Source organism: Nelumbo lutea, chromosome 3 (assembly GCF_056320005.1).
Source record: "Nelumbo lutea isolate HS-2025 chromosome 3, American lotus-T2T, whole genome shotgun sequence".
Classification (NCBI taxonomy): domain Eukaryota; kingdom Viridiplantae; phylum Streptophyta; class Magnoliopsida; order Proteales; family Nelumbonaceae; genus Nelumbo; species Nelumbo lutea.
This window is the reverse complement of record NC_142686.1, coordinates 94235357-94253691: the sequence shown is the minus strand read 5'-3', so window position 1 is coordinate 94253691 and position 18335 is coordinate 94235357. Positions and strand designations below refer to the sequence as shown.

The following is an 18335-nucleotide window of genomic DNA, read 5'->3' as shown; positions in this document are numbered from 1 at the left end:
TAACTCGTCAGTCCCGGGACCCAGATTGTGAATGAAGCAGACACACCTAAATATCCGAGGAGGAAGCGGAAGCGGAGACATGTTGGGGAGTAAGACACTAAAAGGGGAACGACCATCAAGGATAGACGTGGGCATCCGATTAATTAAAAAACAAGAGGTGAGCATTGCATCGCTCCAAAAGGTTTTGGGAACATTCATGTGGTGCATGAGGGAGCGTGTCGTTTCTACAAGATGGCGGTTCTTTCTCTCAGCCACCCCATTTTGTTGTGGAGTGTAAGCACATGAAGTTTGGTGTATAATGCCATGTTGGTCCAAGTATTCTTGAAAAGATGAAGACAAGTATTCACGTCCATTATCAAAACGAAAAATTTTGATGTGAACGCCAAATTGATTGCGGATCTCAGCACAAAATTTCTAAAGATGGAAAATAATTCACTTCTTTCTTTCATTAAATAGAGTCACGTCATTCTAGAACAATCATCAACAAAAATAACAAAATATCGGTATCCATTATATGACATCACTTTATAAGGACCCCAAACATCTGAATGAATTAAAGAAAAAAGACTTGACACACGGTTATCGACCCTAGAACGAAAGGGAACACGATGGTGTTTCCCAAATTGACACGACTCACAATCTAAAACAGAAAGTTGACTCAATGAAGGGACTAAAGACTGCAACACTTTCAACGAAGGGTGACCAAATCTACAATGCCACTGGAGAGGAGAAATGGATGACTGAAGGGCCGAGACACCACTGCACCACACATACCAGCCCTAACTAGGGCTTAAACCTCAGCAACCAATCACCAACGACACAATCGGAGGCAATAGAAACCTCCTAGGGAAGAGGACGATTACTCCTTTTCAGCCCTTTTCCCAGTCTCCAACTCACAACTGAGAAACCCAAGAGAAACCCTAATTCGAATGCGCAAAAGACAGAATTCTAGCAAGTCTGATTTGTTGAACCTCGCTCTGATACCATGTTGAAGGTTGACCTGCCCTAGAAGTCTGTCTTGTTTGTTGACTATAAAGTAAAGTAGTTGAAAAACAGTCCTAGAAGTAGAGACTGTGTTTGAAACAAAGAGAACTTAGCAAGAGAAGACTAGAGAAGAAGAGAGAGCTGCGGCAAGAAGAGTTAGAGGATGAGGAGTTCGAACTTAACCTCCCTCTAACTCTCTAATACACTTTTATTAAGTTAATCTTTTAGTAATTACAAGAGAGGTCCTTAGTTGGACAAGAAACTACAAAAGATGAACATAAAAGAGTATGAGCCCAGAATAAGGCCCATTACAGAGAAGAACATAAAGATAATATACAGTAACAGCCTATGGGCCATTCGGCCCATCTTCTCTACACTCCCCCTCAAGCTGAGCATAGATGTCAATCATGCCCAGCTTGCCAGTGTCATGATGAAGTCTTGCCTTCGAAATGCCCTTGGTGAGAAAGTTTGCCAATTGTCCTTCAGAAGTAACGAATAGAAGGCACACTTCTCCGGAGGAGACTCTTTCTCGAATAAAATGTCTATCAACTTCAATATGTTTGGTTCAATCATGTTGTACCGGGTTGTGAGCAATGTTGATGGCAGCCTGATTATCACAGTACAACATCATGGGTCTGTCATGATCAATCCCAAGTTCTTCCATTAAGGACCTTTGCCACAACAATTCTGAGACCCCATGTGCCATGGCCCTATACTTTGCTTCTGCAGAGGATCTGGCCACAACAGATTGTTTCTTACTCCTCCAAGAGACAACATTACCAGCCACCATACTGCAATATCCTGAAGTAGATCTTCTATCATCCATATTTCCAGCCCAATCAGCATCAGTATAGGCTTCGAGTTTCAAGTGGTCATGCTTGGTAAATAGGATTCCTTTCCCTGGAGAGCCTTTCAGATAGCACAAAATCCGTTCTGTTACTGCCATATGAGTATCTCTAGGAGCATGCATGAACTGGCTAATGCAACTGACAGCATATGCAATATCTGGTCTAGTCATGCACAGGTACAGAAGCTTCCCAAGAAGTCTCTGAAAAACCCCTTTGTCTTCCAACAGAGTTCCATCTGTAGCTGAAAGTTTGTGACTCATATCAATGGGATTTGCAGCTGGTCTTGCACCCAGTTTTCCAGTTTCAGACAATAAATCAAGAACATATTTCCTTTGGGAAATAAGGATCACACCCTTGGATCTGGCAACTTCTATGCCAAAGAAGTATCTCAACTCCCCCAGATCCATAATCTCAAATTCTATACGGAGGAAAGACTTAAGAGCCAGAACGCCTGAGGCATCATCACCAATCACTATAATGTCATCAACATACACAATGAGATACACTGCTAAAGATCTACTTTTCTTCACAAACAGAGTATGATCCGACTGTGTCTGAACATAGCCGAATTTAACAAGTGCAGCTCTAAATCTCTCAAACCAGGCTCTAGGAGATTGTTTAAGACCATAAAGAGATTTCTTCAATTTGCATACCTTTCCTTGCATATCTTTCCCATACATCCCTGGGGGAAGACACATGTAGACTTCCTCATGTAAGTCACCATTCAGAAATGCATTCTTTACATCCAACTGATAGAGAGGCCAATCAAAGTGAGCTGCCAGAGATAAAAGAACCCTCACAGATGTCATCTTGGCAACAGGGGCAAAAGTCTCCAGTTAGTCAATCCCATATGTCTGTGTGTAGTCTTTTGCAACAAGCCTAGCCTTGCACCTCTCAATAGTTCCATCAGCCCTGTATTTAATGGTAAAAACCCACTTGCACCCAACCGGATCCTTCCCTTCAAGCAAATCCACCACCTCCCAAATACCATTTGCATGTAGAGCATCCATTTCGGTTTCCATGGCATCTTTCCATTTTGGAATCCCAAGAGCTTCTGAGACAGACCTAGGAATGGGGTTAGAAGCAATAGAAGATAGATAGGCAAAGTACGAAGGAGAAAGCAAGTCATAAGAAAGGTGTTTGGAAATGCAGTGTGCAGTACATTTCCGCTTCCCTTTCCTAACAGCAATGGGGACATCAAGGTCTGGAAAAGATGATTCCAAAGGAGTTGAAGCATTACCTGTTATCTCATCTGTGATTGGGAATGTATGAGCTTCATCTGTTGTAAAGGAAACCACTTGCTCATTCCTAGATCTCTCTGCCTTTGATACACTTTGGGATTATGGATAGGGTGAGGGGGTAAAGAAATAGGGTCCCTGGGACAAGAGGTATGAAGTGATTGATCATCCTTTGACTCATTTGGTGAAGATACAGGTTTGTCAAGAGACACAACTGGGACAGGAAGAGGAGCAAAAACTTGTGACAGACTCTCCCCCTGTGGACTGTGTCCATCCTGAGAGGAACCATAAAAAGGAGAAAGTTCATTAAAGGTAATATCCATAGAGACATGTCGGGTGCCAGTCTTTGGATCAAAACAGCAATAACCCTTTTGTGTGGGGGAGTAACCAAGGAAGATACATTTGTGGACTTTCGGTTCAAACTTGTGTCTTTGCACACTTGGAATGTGAACATAACAGATACAGCCAAACACACGAAGAGGAATTGGGAAGAGATCCTTATCTGGATGAAGAAGACTGAAGGGGGCTTTAAACCCTAGTACCCTGGATGGCATACGGTGTATGAGATAGGTAGTAGTAAATACAGCATCACCCCAAAATCTTGTTGGAACATGTGAGGCAAACAAAAGGCTCCTTGCAACTTCAACAATATGCCTATTTTTCCTCTCAGCAACTCCATTTTGTTCAGGTGTTCTAACACAGGAGATTTGATGAATAACCCCCATGTCAGAAAGATACAAAGATAAGCTCTTCTCAAAATACTCTTTTGCATTGTCAGATCAGAAAACCTTAATTCTGGTACCAAATTGAGTTAGAACAAGCTCATGAAATTGCCTAACAAGTCTTTGGACTTCATCCCGGGATTTCATTAAGTATATCCAGGTGAATCTAGAGAAGTCATCAATAAACAAGATAAAATATCTGTAACCCCCCATAGAGGATAAATGGTATGGCCCCCACACATCAGAGTGCACAATATGAAAAAGAGAAGAGGATCTTTTATTGCTCACAGGGTAATTTTTTCTACAATGCTTTGACAACTGAAAGGACTCATAACTAAGACTGGACAGACTGACTCCCTTAAACAGTTTTGGAAACAAATGACTTAAAGCAGAAAAAGGTAAATGACCCAACCGACAATGACTCAACATAATTTGACTAACAGACTCTGAAAAAGTAGAACCAAAAGCAACATTCTTGGGATGATCAAAGCATTGGCCAGGGTTGTCGAGCAAGTATATTCCATTCGCTTCATGGCCACTCCCAATCACCTTCTGAGACTTCAGGTCCTAAAACACATAGTGAGAAGGGAAAAAGGTTACACAACAATTCAATGATTTGGTCAGGCTACTTACAGATAATAAATTGGTATTTAATTTAGGCACATGAAGAGTGGAAGATAAGAGTAAGGAGTCTGTAGCCTCGACAGTTCCCTTGCCGGAAATAGGGGCAAGAGAACCATCAGCTAAGGTGATTTTGTCACGGCCAGGAAGTAAATCATATGAAACAAATAAAGTGGAAAGGTTAGTCATGTGATCAGAAGCACCTGAGTCTATGATCCAAGGGGTTTTGTGTTTACTTGAGGTGGATGCATGGTTAGCGGAAGCCCTTATACCTGAGTGAGCAAATGCAATGGTGGCTGAACTTCCATAAGGGATGGATGATGAAGATGCACCTTCAAGCTGACTGATCATCTTTCCAAACTTCTCATATTCAGCTTTCATGGCTGCCAACTGTGCATTGGTAGATTCAACCTCTGTATCTGTGCCTGTGGCTGCATGTGCACTTCCTGTCTTCCATTATCATTCTTCTTCTGGAATCTGATAGGTACAAGATTGGGATGCAATTTCCAGCACTTGTCCTTTGTATGTTTTGGCTTCTTACAATATTCACACACCACTTCCTTCCTTCCTGTGCCATTGTGAGCTTCTGTAACCCCTTTGGGTTTAATTCCCATATTTGCAAAATGATCATTGATACCAACCCCATGAACCTGCACTTGCCTTCTACTTTCTTCACTGCTGACCAGAGTATATGCTTGTGACAATGAAATATCTTCCTTGGACAAGATGTTTTGCTCTGTAATATCATATTCAGAATTCAGCCCTGTCAAGAACTCAAAGACCCTATTCCATTCAACCAATTTCCTGTATGTTTCAACATCCTTAGGGGTATCCCAAGTCACAGCCTCTATCAAATCAATCTATTGCCATATAGATTTTAAGATTGAGAAGTATGCTGCAAGTGACTTCTCCCCCTGTCTTAGATTCTTCACATCACTTCTCAGTTTGTAAGCTCTAGCAACAATCAACTTCTGGGAGTAAGTCTCTGCAACACTATCCCAGATTTCTTTAGCCGAATTCATCCACAGATAATGTTGACTGATCTGTGGCTGCATTGAGTTCACAAGCCACCCAATCACAATGTAGTTTTCTTGTACCCATCTCTCATAAGATGGATCATCCTCTGAGGGAGCTTTCTTGCTCCCAGAAATAAAACCCCATTTTCCTTTGCTACAAATATGGATTTTCACTAATTGTGACCAAGCCAAGTAGTTTGTCCCATCAAGCTTGACTGTAGTTACAGCCAGCATAGAATCGGTTGGGATTCCCAAAATCTGCCCATATTCAGCAGCATTCTTGTTTTCAAGGTTTGAGAAATCCATCATGCAAAGTTCGGTGGTAGTTCTTTCTTTACTGTTTCAGCTTTCAAAAGGACACCCAGCAACCTCCAATCACAAGGTATTTCGGATGCTAACAGCCGATGTCCCAAAGAGGAAGACAAAAGACCACAGTTCTTAAGAGACCTTTTGTCGAACACTCAGTGTGCAAAACTTAACAGCCCACTGTTAACTGAAGAAACCACTTCAAGAAGGAGCTGAAAAGAAGATGAGACTGGTACACTTAGTTTTAAAACAGTCTCAGCAACTTCCCAACCCAATAATCAGCCGAATAGGACCTCCAAAGCAACCTAGAAATTTCTGAGTAGGAGCAATCCAGCAACAGTGGTCGAATGAAGCAGTCTCAGCAGTAGTGATTCCAGAGGTATTTCGGCTACTTGACAGTCCAGAAAAGAAATGAAAAACAACCCAGAAATCTCTGGACTAAATCAGACCAGAGGATAGCCGAATAGCTGTACTGTTTCCAAAGAAAACTTCGGACTCTTAACAGTCCAGAATAGTAAAAAATTAACCCAGAAACAACTGAGCAAAGACTTACAGTAAGAGAGTCTCTGGTTTGAACTGTAAACCAGGCCGAACACTTGTCCTCTAGGATGACTTTGAAGACCCTTTTCTCTGATTTTAAATCAGGCAAAGCAACTTGTTCTCTGATTCTTCCTGGTCACCGAACCCTTCTCCAAGTGTGTAAAAGCTTGGGAACCCTCCAATGACCTCCAAGAATCAGGCGGATGACTGTAAACTTTCAGCCCTAGAACCTCCTCATGTAGTTGGCTGAACTAGAACCACATGAGGAACACGCCAAGCAATGGCCTGCTCTGATACCAAGTTGAAAAACAGTCCTAGAAGTACGGACTGTGTTTGAAACAAAGAGAACTTAGCAAGAGAATATTAGAGAAGAAGAGAGAGCTGCGGCAAGAAGAGTTAGAGGATGAGGAATTCGAACTTAACCTCCCTCTAACTCTCTAATACACTTTTATTAAGTTAATCTTTTAGTAATTACAAGAGAGGTCCTTAGTTGGACAAGAAATTACAAAAGAGGAACATAAAAGAGTATGGGCCCAGAATAAGGCCCATTACAGAGAAGAACATAAAGATAAATATACAGTAACAGCCTATGGGCCATTCGGCCCATCTTCTCTACAAAAGTGAACAGCAAGTAGGAGAAGAAAAAGAGAAGAAGAGAGAAAGGAAGAAGAGAGAAAGAAAGGCTGGTTCGAATTAGAGAAAAGTAACTCTCTAGATTTGGCCAGGCCTGTTATTATATTATTAACTTGATGGAAATGACTTAAGTGCCCTTCTTTAAGTAAGAGGCACTCGAAGTAACATAACAGTACACATCAGCCTTCTCAACAGGTACAAAGACCGAAATACCCCTTCACTAACACTACTAACAAATATGGTTAATTACTATAGGATTCAATGAAAGAATGGGAGTTAATTCCCTAAATATAAGACTAAATGAGAGGGAATTGAATGAGGAGAAATGTAGTAGTTCCAATTGCATTTTGTGCCCTCGCAATTAGAGAGGGACCAAATTAAAAAATAGGGGTATTCTAGTCAATAGTAGTTTCAATTACTGTTAATGGAGTTTCTCATATTTTTTGTTTTGTGAAAAGTTATTCAATAAGTGAAAGTTGTGTACCATGCATGAAAAGGGAAGAGTACCAACACTTTGAAGCAACTGAGATAAAAAAATGTATAAACAATAGAATATAATATGCTATCACTTGGAGAGAAAAGTCGCAATAAAAAAAAGTTAAAGAGGATAATATGTTATAGTGCTATTAAATGGGATGGACTGGAAAATCTGTTCTCAAGAGATCAGGACATGAGAAGCTATTTAAGAGGGCAACATGCCATAAAACTTCAAGAGAACGGTCAATTGTGATATTATCTCAATGAGATGCACAAAACAATATTCAAGATATGTATCTTGTGTGTGTTGTGTGTGTGTGTGAGAGAGAGAAAGAGAGAGAGAGTTACAAGGTTATTAATTGTCTCATCTTCGCAAGATATGGGGGTAATTCTCCAATTATGTTGCAACTTTTCAGCATCCTACAATAAGGAATTAAAAAGAATGTCAACAAACCACAATTTAATAGAAAAACGTTACTTCCAGATATTATGAGATGTATAGCCATTGAACTCACAATGTTGTCAAGTTCAGCTTGCCCAGCGATGGAAAAGATGTGTCTGGGCCATTTATATCACTGATCCTTCTGCATACAAAAATTGCACTGGAAGTGGGGACCAGAAATTGTTTGATTGAAGATCACCAAGATCTTGCCATATATTTATTGATAAAAAAAAAGATGTTGCTATATATTAAAAACTATCTGCAACAATATGAAATAAAGACACTTCTACTTATCAGTTAAGTTCTCCAAAATAGAAATCTCAGAAGGAATGGGACCTTCAAAACCACTAGCCTGCATTTCTCTGTTATTAATCAAATTTAAGTGAAACATATGAAATATAAATAACCTTTTCAAATTTTACCTCATAAAAGACACTCAGAAATTTAAAATTGGAATCTCTTACAATTTCGTGAGTTTCGTCCAGTTTCCTATAGTGCTTGGTATTTTTCCACTAAATTTGTTATCACTTACTCGACTGCAGTATGTAAGCCATAGTAGTCAATAAAAACAAGAATAACTTCTTAGGCAGAAAAATAATATAAGAAAACAAATACCAGATTTTAATAACGTATAAAGGGAAGCCCAGTGCACAAGGCTCCTGCCAATGCAAGGTCTGGGGAGGGACAGATGTACATGGCTTTACCTCTGCACATACAGAGAGGCTGTTTCCAATATTTGAACCCTGGTCACAAGGTTGCAGTGGAGCAACCCAACCTTTGTGCCAAGAAAACAAATACCAGATTTTAAAACCTTCTAAATTGGGTCAGGGAAGCTTGCCAGATGACCCAATTATTTCTGACATGGAGGAATCCTGTGGCTGATCCAGACCATCCATGTCTTAGGGAACCCTTTCGATTGGCCATGTCTTGACTGTCCTTAAGATTGTAAACCAGTGTTAACACACATTGACACCAAGCCACCTAAGTTTAGGGATACTTAAAGAGGAATGCTAGCAAGCAACACCAGGGTGCTTCGCCCTCAGAGGGCGGTTACAGGAATATTTTGGGGAGGAAGATTCCTGTTGATTTATTCAGAACTTAGATTATAAAAAGCGATACAATTTCAGACTTACAAGTCCTTCAAGCTGACCAGGTTATAAAGTCTATCCGGCAACTGCCACGTCAAGTTATTTGAGGAAAGTAGACTGCAACCACCCACAGAGCGATATACATTATAAAGACCTCCAAAGATACAAAATTAGAAAAATTAAGACTCCATAAGGTATGCAGAATGAAAGGAAGGCCTTACAGTCTCTGCAAGTTGACGAGATTCCCAAGCTCTGGAGGAAGAACTCCAGAGAAGTAATTGTGATCGAGGACCCTGAAGATTTAAACTACTTAAATAAAACCCCAAGAAAAAGACAACAATTGAAAGACAAAGACTAAACCACAGAAAGGGAGAGAAAATCAAAACTTACAGCTGTTCGAGAGTGGTGATGTTTCCAAGTTCTTTGGGTATTGAACCCGACAAACGATTCGCTTGAAGGGAGCTGCAGCGATACTCCCTTGATTAACTTTGGATAAACAAAAGCTTTTCATTGCTAGGGCACGCCATGAGAATGGAAAGCAATGGAATAGATAGAGTCTACTTACATGATCTCCAATTTCGTAGAACCCCATTCTGGCGGGATTGTACCGTTAAGGTAGTTGCGGGTGAAATCACTGTGACAGAAAGAAGTATGTTTAAATGTGGAGAAAGGATAAAGTGAGCCATGGGGAATGTAGGGGAGCTCTTCGCCTCTTACATTTCTCTGAGGTATGGAAGTTTAACCAACTCTGGCGGGAGAACTCCTGGCAGACCCTGAGATTTGAGAAGTCTGCAAAACCGACAAGCGACAATTGAGGCCTTACTGTCTTGCCTTGAAGTCTTGATGACCAGTAACGACAAGTGATGCAAACGGATCGAATCGAATCGTATATAACCGGATCCAATTATGATTCGTTTATATTCGAATTCGAATCGGATTTTGTCCATCGGATTTACATTGGATTCGAATAGAGCTTCTTTAATAGAATTCCAAATATCCATCTATGATTTATCTATGCTTTTTATATTTAATTATCTATATCTATCTGAGGTGGATACTTACCTTGTATTGGATGCAGGTCATATAAGTTGATACTTGTTTATACATATCTACATGATCTTTTAGTGCTCTCACACTATTATTGAATGATGTAATTGAATTAACTAAGAATAATCAAAATACTAATAAAATAAATCAAAAATTACTTGATATCACATTTTATGAACAAATGTTGATTTTTTTCTACATGAAACTTAAAACCTTTTAGAAAAAAAAAAAACACAACATTCATATCAACTTTATTAATAATATAATCAATGTTTTAAAAACTGACTTGGAATCAAAATCGTTTTGGCCACCGGTTTTCGGGTCGATGGTTCAACCATCCGATTCAATCAGACAGCCCACTCTGATAAACAAATTAAAAAAGAATTAAAATAAAAAACCACAAAAAACCATTGAATGGGTCGATGGTTCGACTGTCAGGTCAACGGGTCATTGACCAACTCAATATTTTTGGCTAGGAACTAGGTTTGAGGTAAAGCTGAACTGGTTGCCTAGACGGTTCCTAGGCCAAACAGTCTGATCATCAACGGCGATTCGAAAACATTAGATATAATATAAATTTTTAAGTATATATGAACACGTGGGGGCTTGATTATGAGTAATGTATGGTACATAAACAAGACATGATATTGGGAAACGTGGTAACAAATTTGGTTTTATTTATTAAAATTAATTAGGGGTTTGATTGCTCAAGTTTCTTCTAATATCATACCCTTTTATATATATACATATACATATATATATATATAATCAAACCCCTAATTAAATTTAATAAATAAAACCAAATTGGTTACCGCTTTTCCCAATATCGATGGTTCAACCATCCGATTCGATTAGACATTCAACTGTTGGGTCAACGAGTCATTGACCAATTCAATGTTTTTGGCTAGGAACTAGGTTTGAGGTAAAGCTGAACCGGTTGCCTAGACGGTTCCCAGGCCGAACAGTCTGATCATCCAGGTCAACGGCGATTCGAAAACATTAGATATAATATAAATTTTAAGTATATATGAACACGTGGGGGCTTGATTATGAGTAATGTATGGTACATAAACAAGACATGATATTTGGAAAAGTGGTAACCAATTTGGTTTTATTTATTAAAATTAATTAGGGGTTTGATTGCTCAAGTTTCTTCTAATATCATACCCTTATATATATATAGATAGATAGATAGATAGATAGATAGATAGATAAAACATTGAATGGGTCGATGGTTCAACTGTTGGGTCAACGAGTCATTGACCAATTCAATGTTTTTGGCTAGGAACTAGGTTTGAGGTAAAGCTGAACCAGTTGCCTAGACGGTTCCTAGGCCGAACAGTCTGATCATCCAGGTCAACGGCGATTCGAAAACATTAGATATAATATAAATTTTAAGTATATATGAACACGTGGGGGCTTGATTATGAGTAATGTATGGTACATAAACAAGACATGATATTTGGAAAAGTGGTAACCAATTTGGTTTTATTTATTAAAATTAATTAGGGGTTTGATTGCTCAAGTTTCTTCTAATATCATACCCTTATATATATATATATATATATATATATAGATAGATAGATAGATAGATAGATAGATAGATAGATAAATAGATAGATAGATAGAGAAATAAAACATTGAATGGGTTGATGGTTCAACTATTGGGTCAACGAGTCATTGACCAATTCAATGTTTTTGGCTAGGAACTAGGTTTGAGGTAAAGCTGAACCAGTTGCCTAGACGGTTCCTAGGCCGAACAGTCTGATCATCCAGGTCAACGGCGATTCGAAAACATTAGATATAATATAAATTTTAAGTATATATGAACACGTGGGGGCTTGATTATGTGTAATGTATGGTACATAAACAAGACATGATATTGGGAAAAATGGTAACCAATTTGGTTTTATTTATTAAAATTAATTAGGGGTTTGATTGATCAAGGTTCTTCTAATATCATACGCTTATATATATAGATAGATAGATAGAGGTGGATCGCATATGATCTAATTATAAGCAATTGAATTCAGATCACCCTTTGTTCTTTGAACTCAAATTTATTTTGACAACCAGTACCGTTTGCAAGTCTACTGAAAGGATTAGGTGATATGGTGTAGCATTACTAACACTTTAAATGTGACAAGTTAATTATAGTTTGAAATTAAGCAAATCTAATGTGGCAAACAGTAAATTTCTCCAAAGTTTTTTTCCCACCTTCTGATGGGTCCCAGTCTTTGGGTGAGAAGTGTGGATACAGATGATCAGGATTTCCCCCTCACAGAATTTGGTCCTGACACCCACCTCACCACCCTTGCAGCCATGCATTGGGAACATATCCCCATAAATAAAAACATACAAGTATGCAAATTAAATGATCCCCATATGCAGCTATAAAGGCTATGAGGTGGGTATGATAACCAATTCTAGAAGGAGAAATCTAAATACCACACAGATCATGTTGAAATTGTGTTGGGACAGTTGTTATTGGGAGGAAATCCCAACTTGTGTTGGAGAGCACATTTACTCGCAGCACTCCTTTGTTCCCAATGAAACATGGATAGATAAGTGGTATAAATAAATTCAAAACCTCACTTGTGAACTGATTCCATTATTGGTATGCCCATTTATCAATTCATTGGGGATTACAAGGGAGTGCTGTAATTGTTGCCACCATAGTTCTACTAGATGTGAGTATATAGTCTAGAAGGATTCATTCATGCAGCAAATTTTTATTCCCAGTTCACTTAATTCAGTAAACATTTGATTAAACTGTTATAGAATAAAGACTTAATCAGGGCCCTCACCTAACAGCTTAAGTTTTTAGGTTGAGTGGTTCATTTGAGATGGTATCAAAGCTTGTTTGACCACATGGTCTAGTGTCTAATCCTCAATGCCCCATTATAATTAATTAAATTTCATCACAAGGCATGTGGGCAAAAAGGATCAAACATTAGACCACTTGGTCAAATTAACTCCGGTACCATCTCAAGGAACCATTTAACCTAAGGCTATGTTTTGTTTGAAGGAAAAGGTCGGGAAAGGAAAGGAATGACAAGGAAACCAATACAAGGGTTATAAAGGTTTCCCTACTTTTTCATTCCTTTTCCTACATTTTCCTTCAAACCAAACATAGCCTAAAAGTTGAAGCTATTAGGTGAGGTCCTTGAATAGGTTTTAATTCTCTAACATAAACATAATGTAATCATACATGCTTGTAACATGGCAAACAGTGTTGTCAGAGGAGCAATTGCAAGTGACAGCATTTTCAGATCCCTTTAATGGATGGAGTGTTTTCCATTCAGATTGGCCGCTACATGGATCGACACTGAAATCCCAGTTTGTCTTCCCCAACCTCCTTGCTATTTGACCCAATGCATTTACTGTCATAAATAAAAAAGGATACATTATAAATGGAACTGCAAAAGATTAGAGGGCCTATTATCCATCTATGGTCTATCTACCTATATTTATACTATATAAAGGTTCTATGCAGGTCATAAAAGTTAAATCAAGTATGATATATAATATATGGTTAATAGATTTTTTGTGGATCCATGGGGCTGCAAAAAAGTATGAATCCAAACTATGGAACTTTTAATTCATAAAAATATCAAATGTGGTTTCTCTCTAATTATGAGGATAGAAAATGCAATTTAATTAAACAACTACTTTTCACCTTATTTAATTCTCTTTCATTAAATCTTATATTTGAAGATTAAATATAATTATTTTTCCTTTAGTTCTATTTCTTAACTGACATAAATTTATTTTTTAATTTGGTCCCTATCACATTGTGAGGTTAGAAAATGTAATTTAAACTACTACTTTTCACCCCATTCAATTCCCTCTCATTAAGTCTTATATTAGATACTAACTCTTATTCTCTCTCATTGAATCATATATTTAAGTTATTTTTCTCAACAATAAATTCAATTAACTAAATTTCTATTCAATAGTTTTAACAATATAAAATCCATGCTTTTTAGAATGAACCAAAAAAACAAAACTATTCTTCCATCATGGTGTTGACTAAGCAATTCAACAATTCGAGTCAAATGGATTAACAAATGATGACTCAGTTAAATAATAAAACTTTTAAATTTGACATAAATAAAACAAATTATAGAAGTTCTAGAAAAAATGGACAGATCTTCAAAGTTTTTATATTAACCATATTAAAGAGAAGGGAGATAAACAATAATTGTTTTTGTTGATATTGGAAATAAAATATAAAATTTAAAACTGACCCAAAAATGAAGTTGTTTTCCTATTTGGTGGTGAGTCAACAATTCAACCATTTAAGTGAAATGTGACAACACTTGATGTTAGAATTAAATAACAAAAATAAAAAGGACAAAAACAGAAAAATATAAAAAATATAGGAATTCACTAATATTTGGTGGCAGGTCAAAAGTTTAATTTTTCAGGCCAAATGTATCAACCCTTGATATCATAATTAAATAATCAAAACTAAAAAAGGATTAAAACATAAAAACAAAAAAAATACAGATATTTTGCATAAAATATTTGGGCACATCTCTAATATTTTATATTAATCATATAAAATAAAAATAATTAAGTACGATTAACAATAATTGCTTTTACTGATAATGGAAATAAAAAACAAAATCCAAAACTAACGCAAAAGCAAAAGTGTTTACATGTTTGGTGTTAGGTCATAAGTTTAACCTTTTAGGTCAAATGTATTGACCCTTGATGTCAAAAAAGATAAATACATACAAATTTAAAAATAAAAAAAATATACATAAATTTTATAGAAAACATGTGGGCACATGTTTAATAATCAATCATATTAAAGAAATTAAATGTGATAAAGAAGAATTTTTTTATTGATGTTGGATTTAAGATTCAAAATTTAAAACTAACATAAAAAAATGGAGTTGTTTTTCTATTTGGTAGTTGGTTAACTATTCAACATTTTGGGGCAAACGTATCAATCCTTGATGTAATAATTTAATAATAAAAATTAAAAACACAAAAACACAAATTAAAAAAACAAAATGTTTGAAGAAAAAACAGTTGGCGGACCTCTAATATCATATATCCATTATATTAAACATCATCATCGTCTAAACTAAAATTGTCATGAACAAAATGCACGCATGTCTGCTAATTTCTGAAAAGCATAAGCCGGAGTGCAACTAACCCATGATTAAAAGTGTACAGATCCCTAGTCAAAAGGCGAAAAAATAAAAGCCTTTAACATCCACTTTTTGTCTCATTATTAGAGGTGTGCCCTTGTCAAAAGAATTGATGTGCCCAAATCACACCTCAAAGATTAATTGAAAGCAGTTTTTGTAATAGCCCAAAACTAATTTTTGGCCTACATATAAATTTTCAGTTGCCATTTGGTTGAAGTAAAATGAAGAAGATATTTTTTGGACCTTGATTTAGGGATGCAAACACATTGAATTAAATAGAAAATAAGTAGATCCAAATTTTGATGTGTTTATATTCAATTTTGAATCAGATCATTATGGATTTATATAAATTCAAATTGAATTCAGATGGCAAATAGATATTGAGGTGTTATTAAATTAAACTAAAAATTATCATAATATCATAATAAAATGAACTAAAAATTACAATTGTATTTCATGAGAAAAATGAATAAAAAATAACATGTATAAGCTTGAACCTGTGATAATTTAGTAAAGACACAATTTTCACACACTTTATGAATTGATACAATATAGTTATAAGTATATATGAGCATATACTTATATTAGATAAGATTGGATTTTATCGGATCAGATAGGGGTAGATCCATATTCAATCAATTTATAAATGGATCAAATTCACATCACCCTTAATGAAATCAAATTCGAATTCGAATTTAGACAATCAGATACTATTTGCAAGTCCACAAAAAAAAAATCCGAGAATTCTAATGCATAAACCTATCTTGTCCAAAGCTATTTGATGGAGGGTGATTTGGCCCGATCTCGTAGCTTAGGTATACGTAGGCATGACCTAGCTCAAACAGTGGCTCAGCATGACAGCACAATGGACAAGAGCACAGCTCGGTGGGGAAGTCCCACCGAGTTCAGCATGACAACTCAGCAGGTAAACTACTCGCCGAAAGCCACTTCGCCCGCACCTCCTCCCCGAGGTCAAGGGACTTTGGGGGGTCCCGGGTTCGGGGCACCCTAACCCCTTTTGAGACCCGAGCTCCTCCCAATGGACCTCGAGCCACTCCCAAGCAAGAATGCACCGATTCTTCTTTGGATGCCTCGAGGCACAAAGACCTCGGGTTGGCTAGCTCGGCATAACTGGCTGCAGGCAGCCCGTCACTTAAGGGACGACCCAGCTTAGGGCAATTCGTAGGAGAACAGCTCGGTATACCATAGGAGGGCTTCCTGCCCGACCGTCATACCTGACAAACCTGCGAATTGCAGGCATGTCCCCTCGTCGCGCCTACCACCTTTAGGAAGGTGTCCCACACTTGACAGACACGTACCCTGCACGATGGCCCTGCTCGTGCCACCTCAGCCCTGCCTATAGTGGCTATGGTAGACTGACAGTGGCAGTTATACCTGCCCTATCAGAAGTCAAAGGGCTGCAAGAAACAAAATTCAGCTATAAGGAACTTACCCTCAAGGAACAAGGTATCTGAAAAATCACTAGCACAACCTACACTCTTAGCCTTCGTTCTCTCTTTGCTTCCTGTATGCAATACTAACTTAAGCATCGAAGCGTTTCCGCCGGGAAACCCCCCGGGAGTTCTTCCTCCTTCCTCTCATTTCAGGTACATCTCAGGAGCCACGCGAGCGTCAGCTAGGAGTGACCAGATAGTGCTACATCATTTGGCGCCGTCTGTGGGAAACACTTCAAAAAGCCTTTCTCTCTAAACTTTTTCAGTTCCTTCTTCTTCCTTGAAACAATCCAACGCTCATGGCTTCCCCTAGCAACGTCGGACGAAGCATGGAGATAGATAACTTCAGGGAACAACCCCAGCTTCCTACTGTCTGTATCGGACAGTTCACCGTCCCCCTCTCAGCGGATGAAATCCTCAGCTTGAACGTGTCTCTCACAATGGCACCTATCATCGCCCCACTCCCCGCTACAGTCGGAATGAGTTCACCGAGCCTTCGGTCGTGCCCCCAGCGGCCAGTCAGAACCAGTTGGAGGACCTGGTGCAATGCATGAGGGCCATGCAGGCTCAAATGCAACAATTCCAACAGCTCTAGCTCTATCAACAGCACGTGCCACACCAGGTCTCCCAGTACCAGTATCAGCAGCAGTTCCCCCAGCTGCCCCAACCTCAGCTTCAACAGCCTCAGCTCCAGTCTCAACACCGGGTCTCACAGAAAGCAAAGTCTCGCTGTTAGAGCGAACACTCTGGCCGAGGGGAGGCCCCCTATAGTCTCCCAAAAAACCAAGCCTTCCCCCAGGTCGGGAGGACCCTGGCCCGGCCGATCAACGTCGCCCCAACAATCGAAGTTTGAAACCCCGATCCTTGAGAATCGGTTTGAAATCCTAGCAGCAGACTCCGGGCAGGCCCCTTCTGTCCGTAGCCATCACCAGTGGACCGAGCTAACCCCGGCGCAAACAGTTCTAGATAGCACGAAAGTGAGCAGCACAGACGTCGAGCCCGTCAGGAAGCAGAGGCACCGACGCCGAGCTCGCCGATCTGTCACCCACGATTTGCCAGAGCTCATGGGCAAAGAAGAGATCGGCTCAGCCGAAGCCAAAGCTCCCCTTCTCTCAGTTTCGTCCCACTTGTCTTCTGAACTCCTAGCAGTCTCGATGCCAAAGGATTTCAAGCTCCCCCCTCTTGATAAGTACGACGGGTCGTTCGACCCAAATGATCATGTAGACGCCTTTCAGTCACAGATGCACCTAGCGCGAGCCAGCGAGTCGTGCATGTGTGTGGCCTTCTCCACTACTTTTAGGGGAGCAACCCGCACGTGGTACCGAAACTTGGCACCTGGGTCAATAAGAAGTTGGGCGCAGTTCGCACAAGCTTTCACGTCCCACTTTGTCACTAGCAAACGTTGTCCGCAAACTGAAGAAAGCATATTCAACATAGCACAAAGAGAGGGAGAGTCCATCCGGAGCTATACCATGCGGTTCAATGACGCTTGTATGTAGATACCGCGCCTGGACCCCGCCGTACGCCTTGCTGCAGCCAAGAAGGGCGTGATGCACAAAGAGTTCAAGTGGCACATGGTCGTCAACCAACCCGCGACCATAACCGAGTTTCTAAAGCTTGCAGATAAGTTCATAGCCACAGAAGAGGAGATAAACCAGAAGGGTGAAGGCGCACCCGGAAAAAGAAAGAGACAAGGAGAGCCTTCCAGTCAAGGGGACATCCGAAGAAAAAGGAAAATAGTTCAGGGTGCAAAG

General features: G+C 39.1%; 1 protein-coding gene across 4 annotated transcripts in view; it reads right to left on the bottom strand.

The window, feature by feature from the left end:
* Window positions 1–18335, bottom strand: part of LOC148866953 (putative leucine-rich repeat receptor-like serine/threonine-protein kinase At3g14840) — a 77542-nt gene that overhangs the window by 49822 nt on the left and 9385 nt on the right. For all 4 annotated transcript variants that reach the window (XM_088979604.1, XM_088979602.1, XM_088979601.1 and 1 more), the window contains exons 2-10: window positions 13174–13345; window positions 9633–9704; window positions 9481–9549; window positions 9306–9377; window positions 9137–9208; window positions 8961–9032; window positions 8292–8363; window positions 7901–8189; window positions 7734–7805 (exon numbers count right to left, since the gene is read on the bottom strand). In XM_088979604.1, coding sequence (XP_088835730.1) covers window positions 8114–8189; window positions 8292–8363; window positions 8961–9032; window positions 9137–9208; window positions 9306–9377; window positions 9481–9549; window positions 9633–9704; window positions 13174–13345 — 677 coding nt within the window. In that variant the 3' untranslated portion in view covers window positions 7734–7805; window positions 7901–8113. The remainder of the gene's footprint in view (window positions 1–7733; window positions 7806–7900; window positions 8190–8291; window positions 8364–8960; window positions 9033–9136; window positions 9209–9305; window positions 9378–9480; window positions 9550–9632; window positions 9705–13173; window positions 13346–18335) is intronic.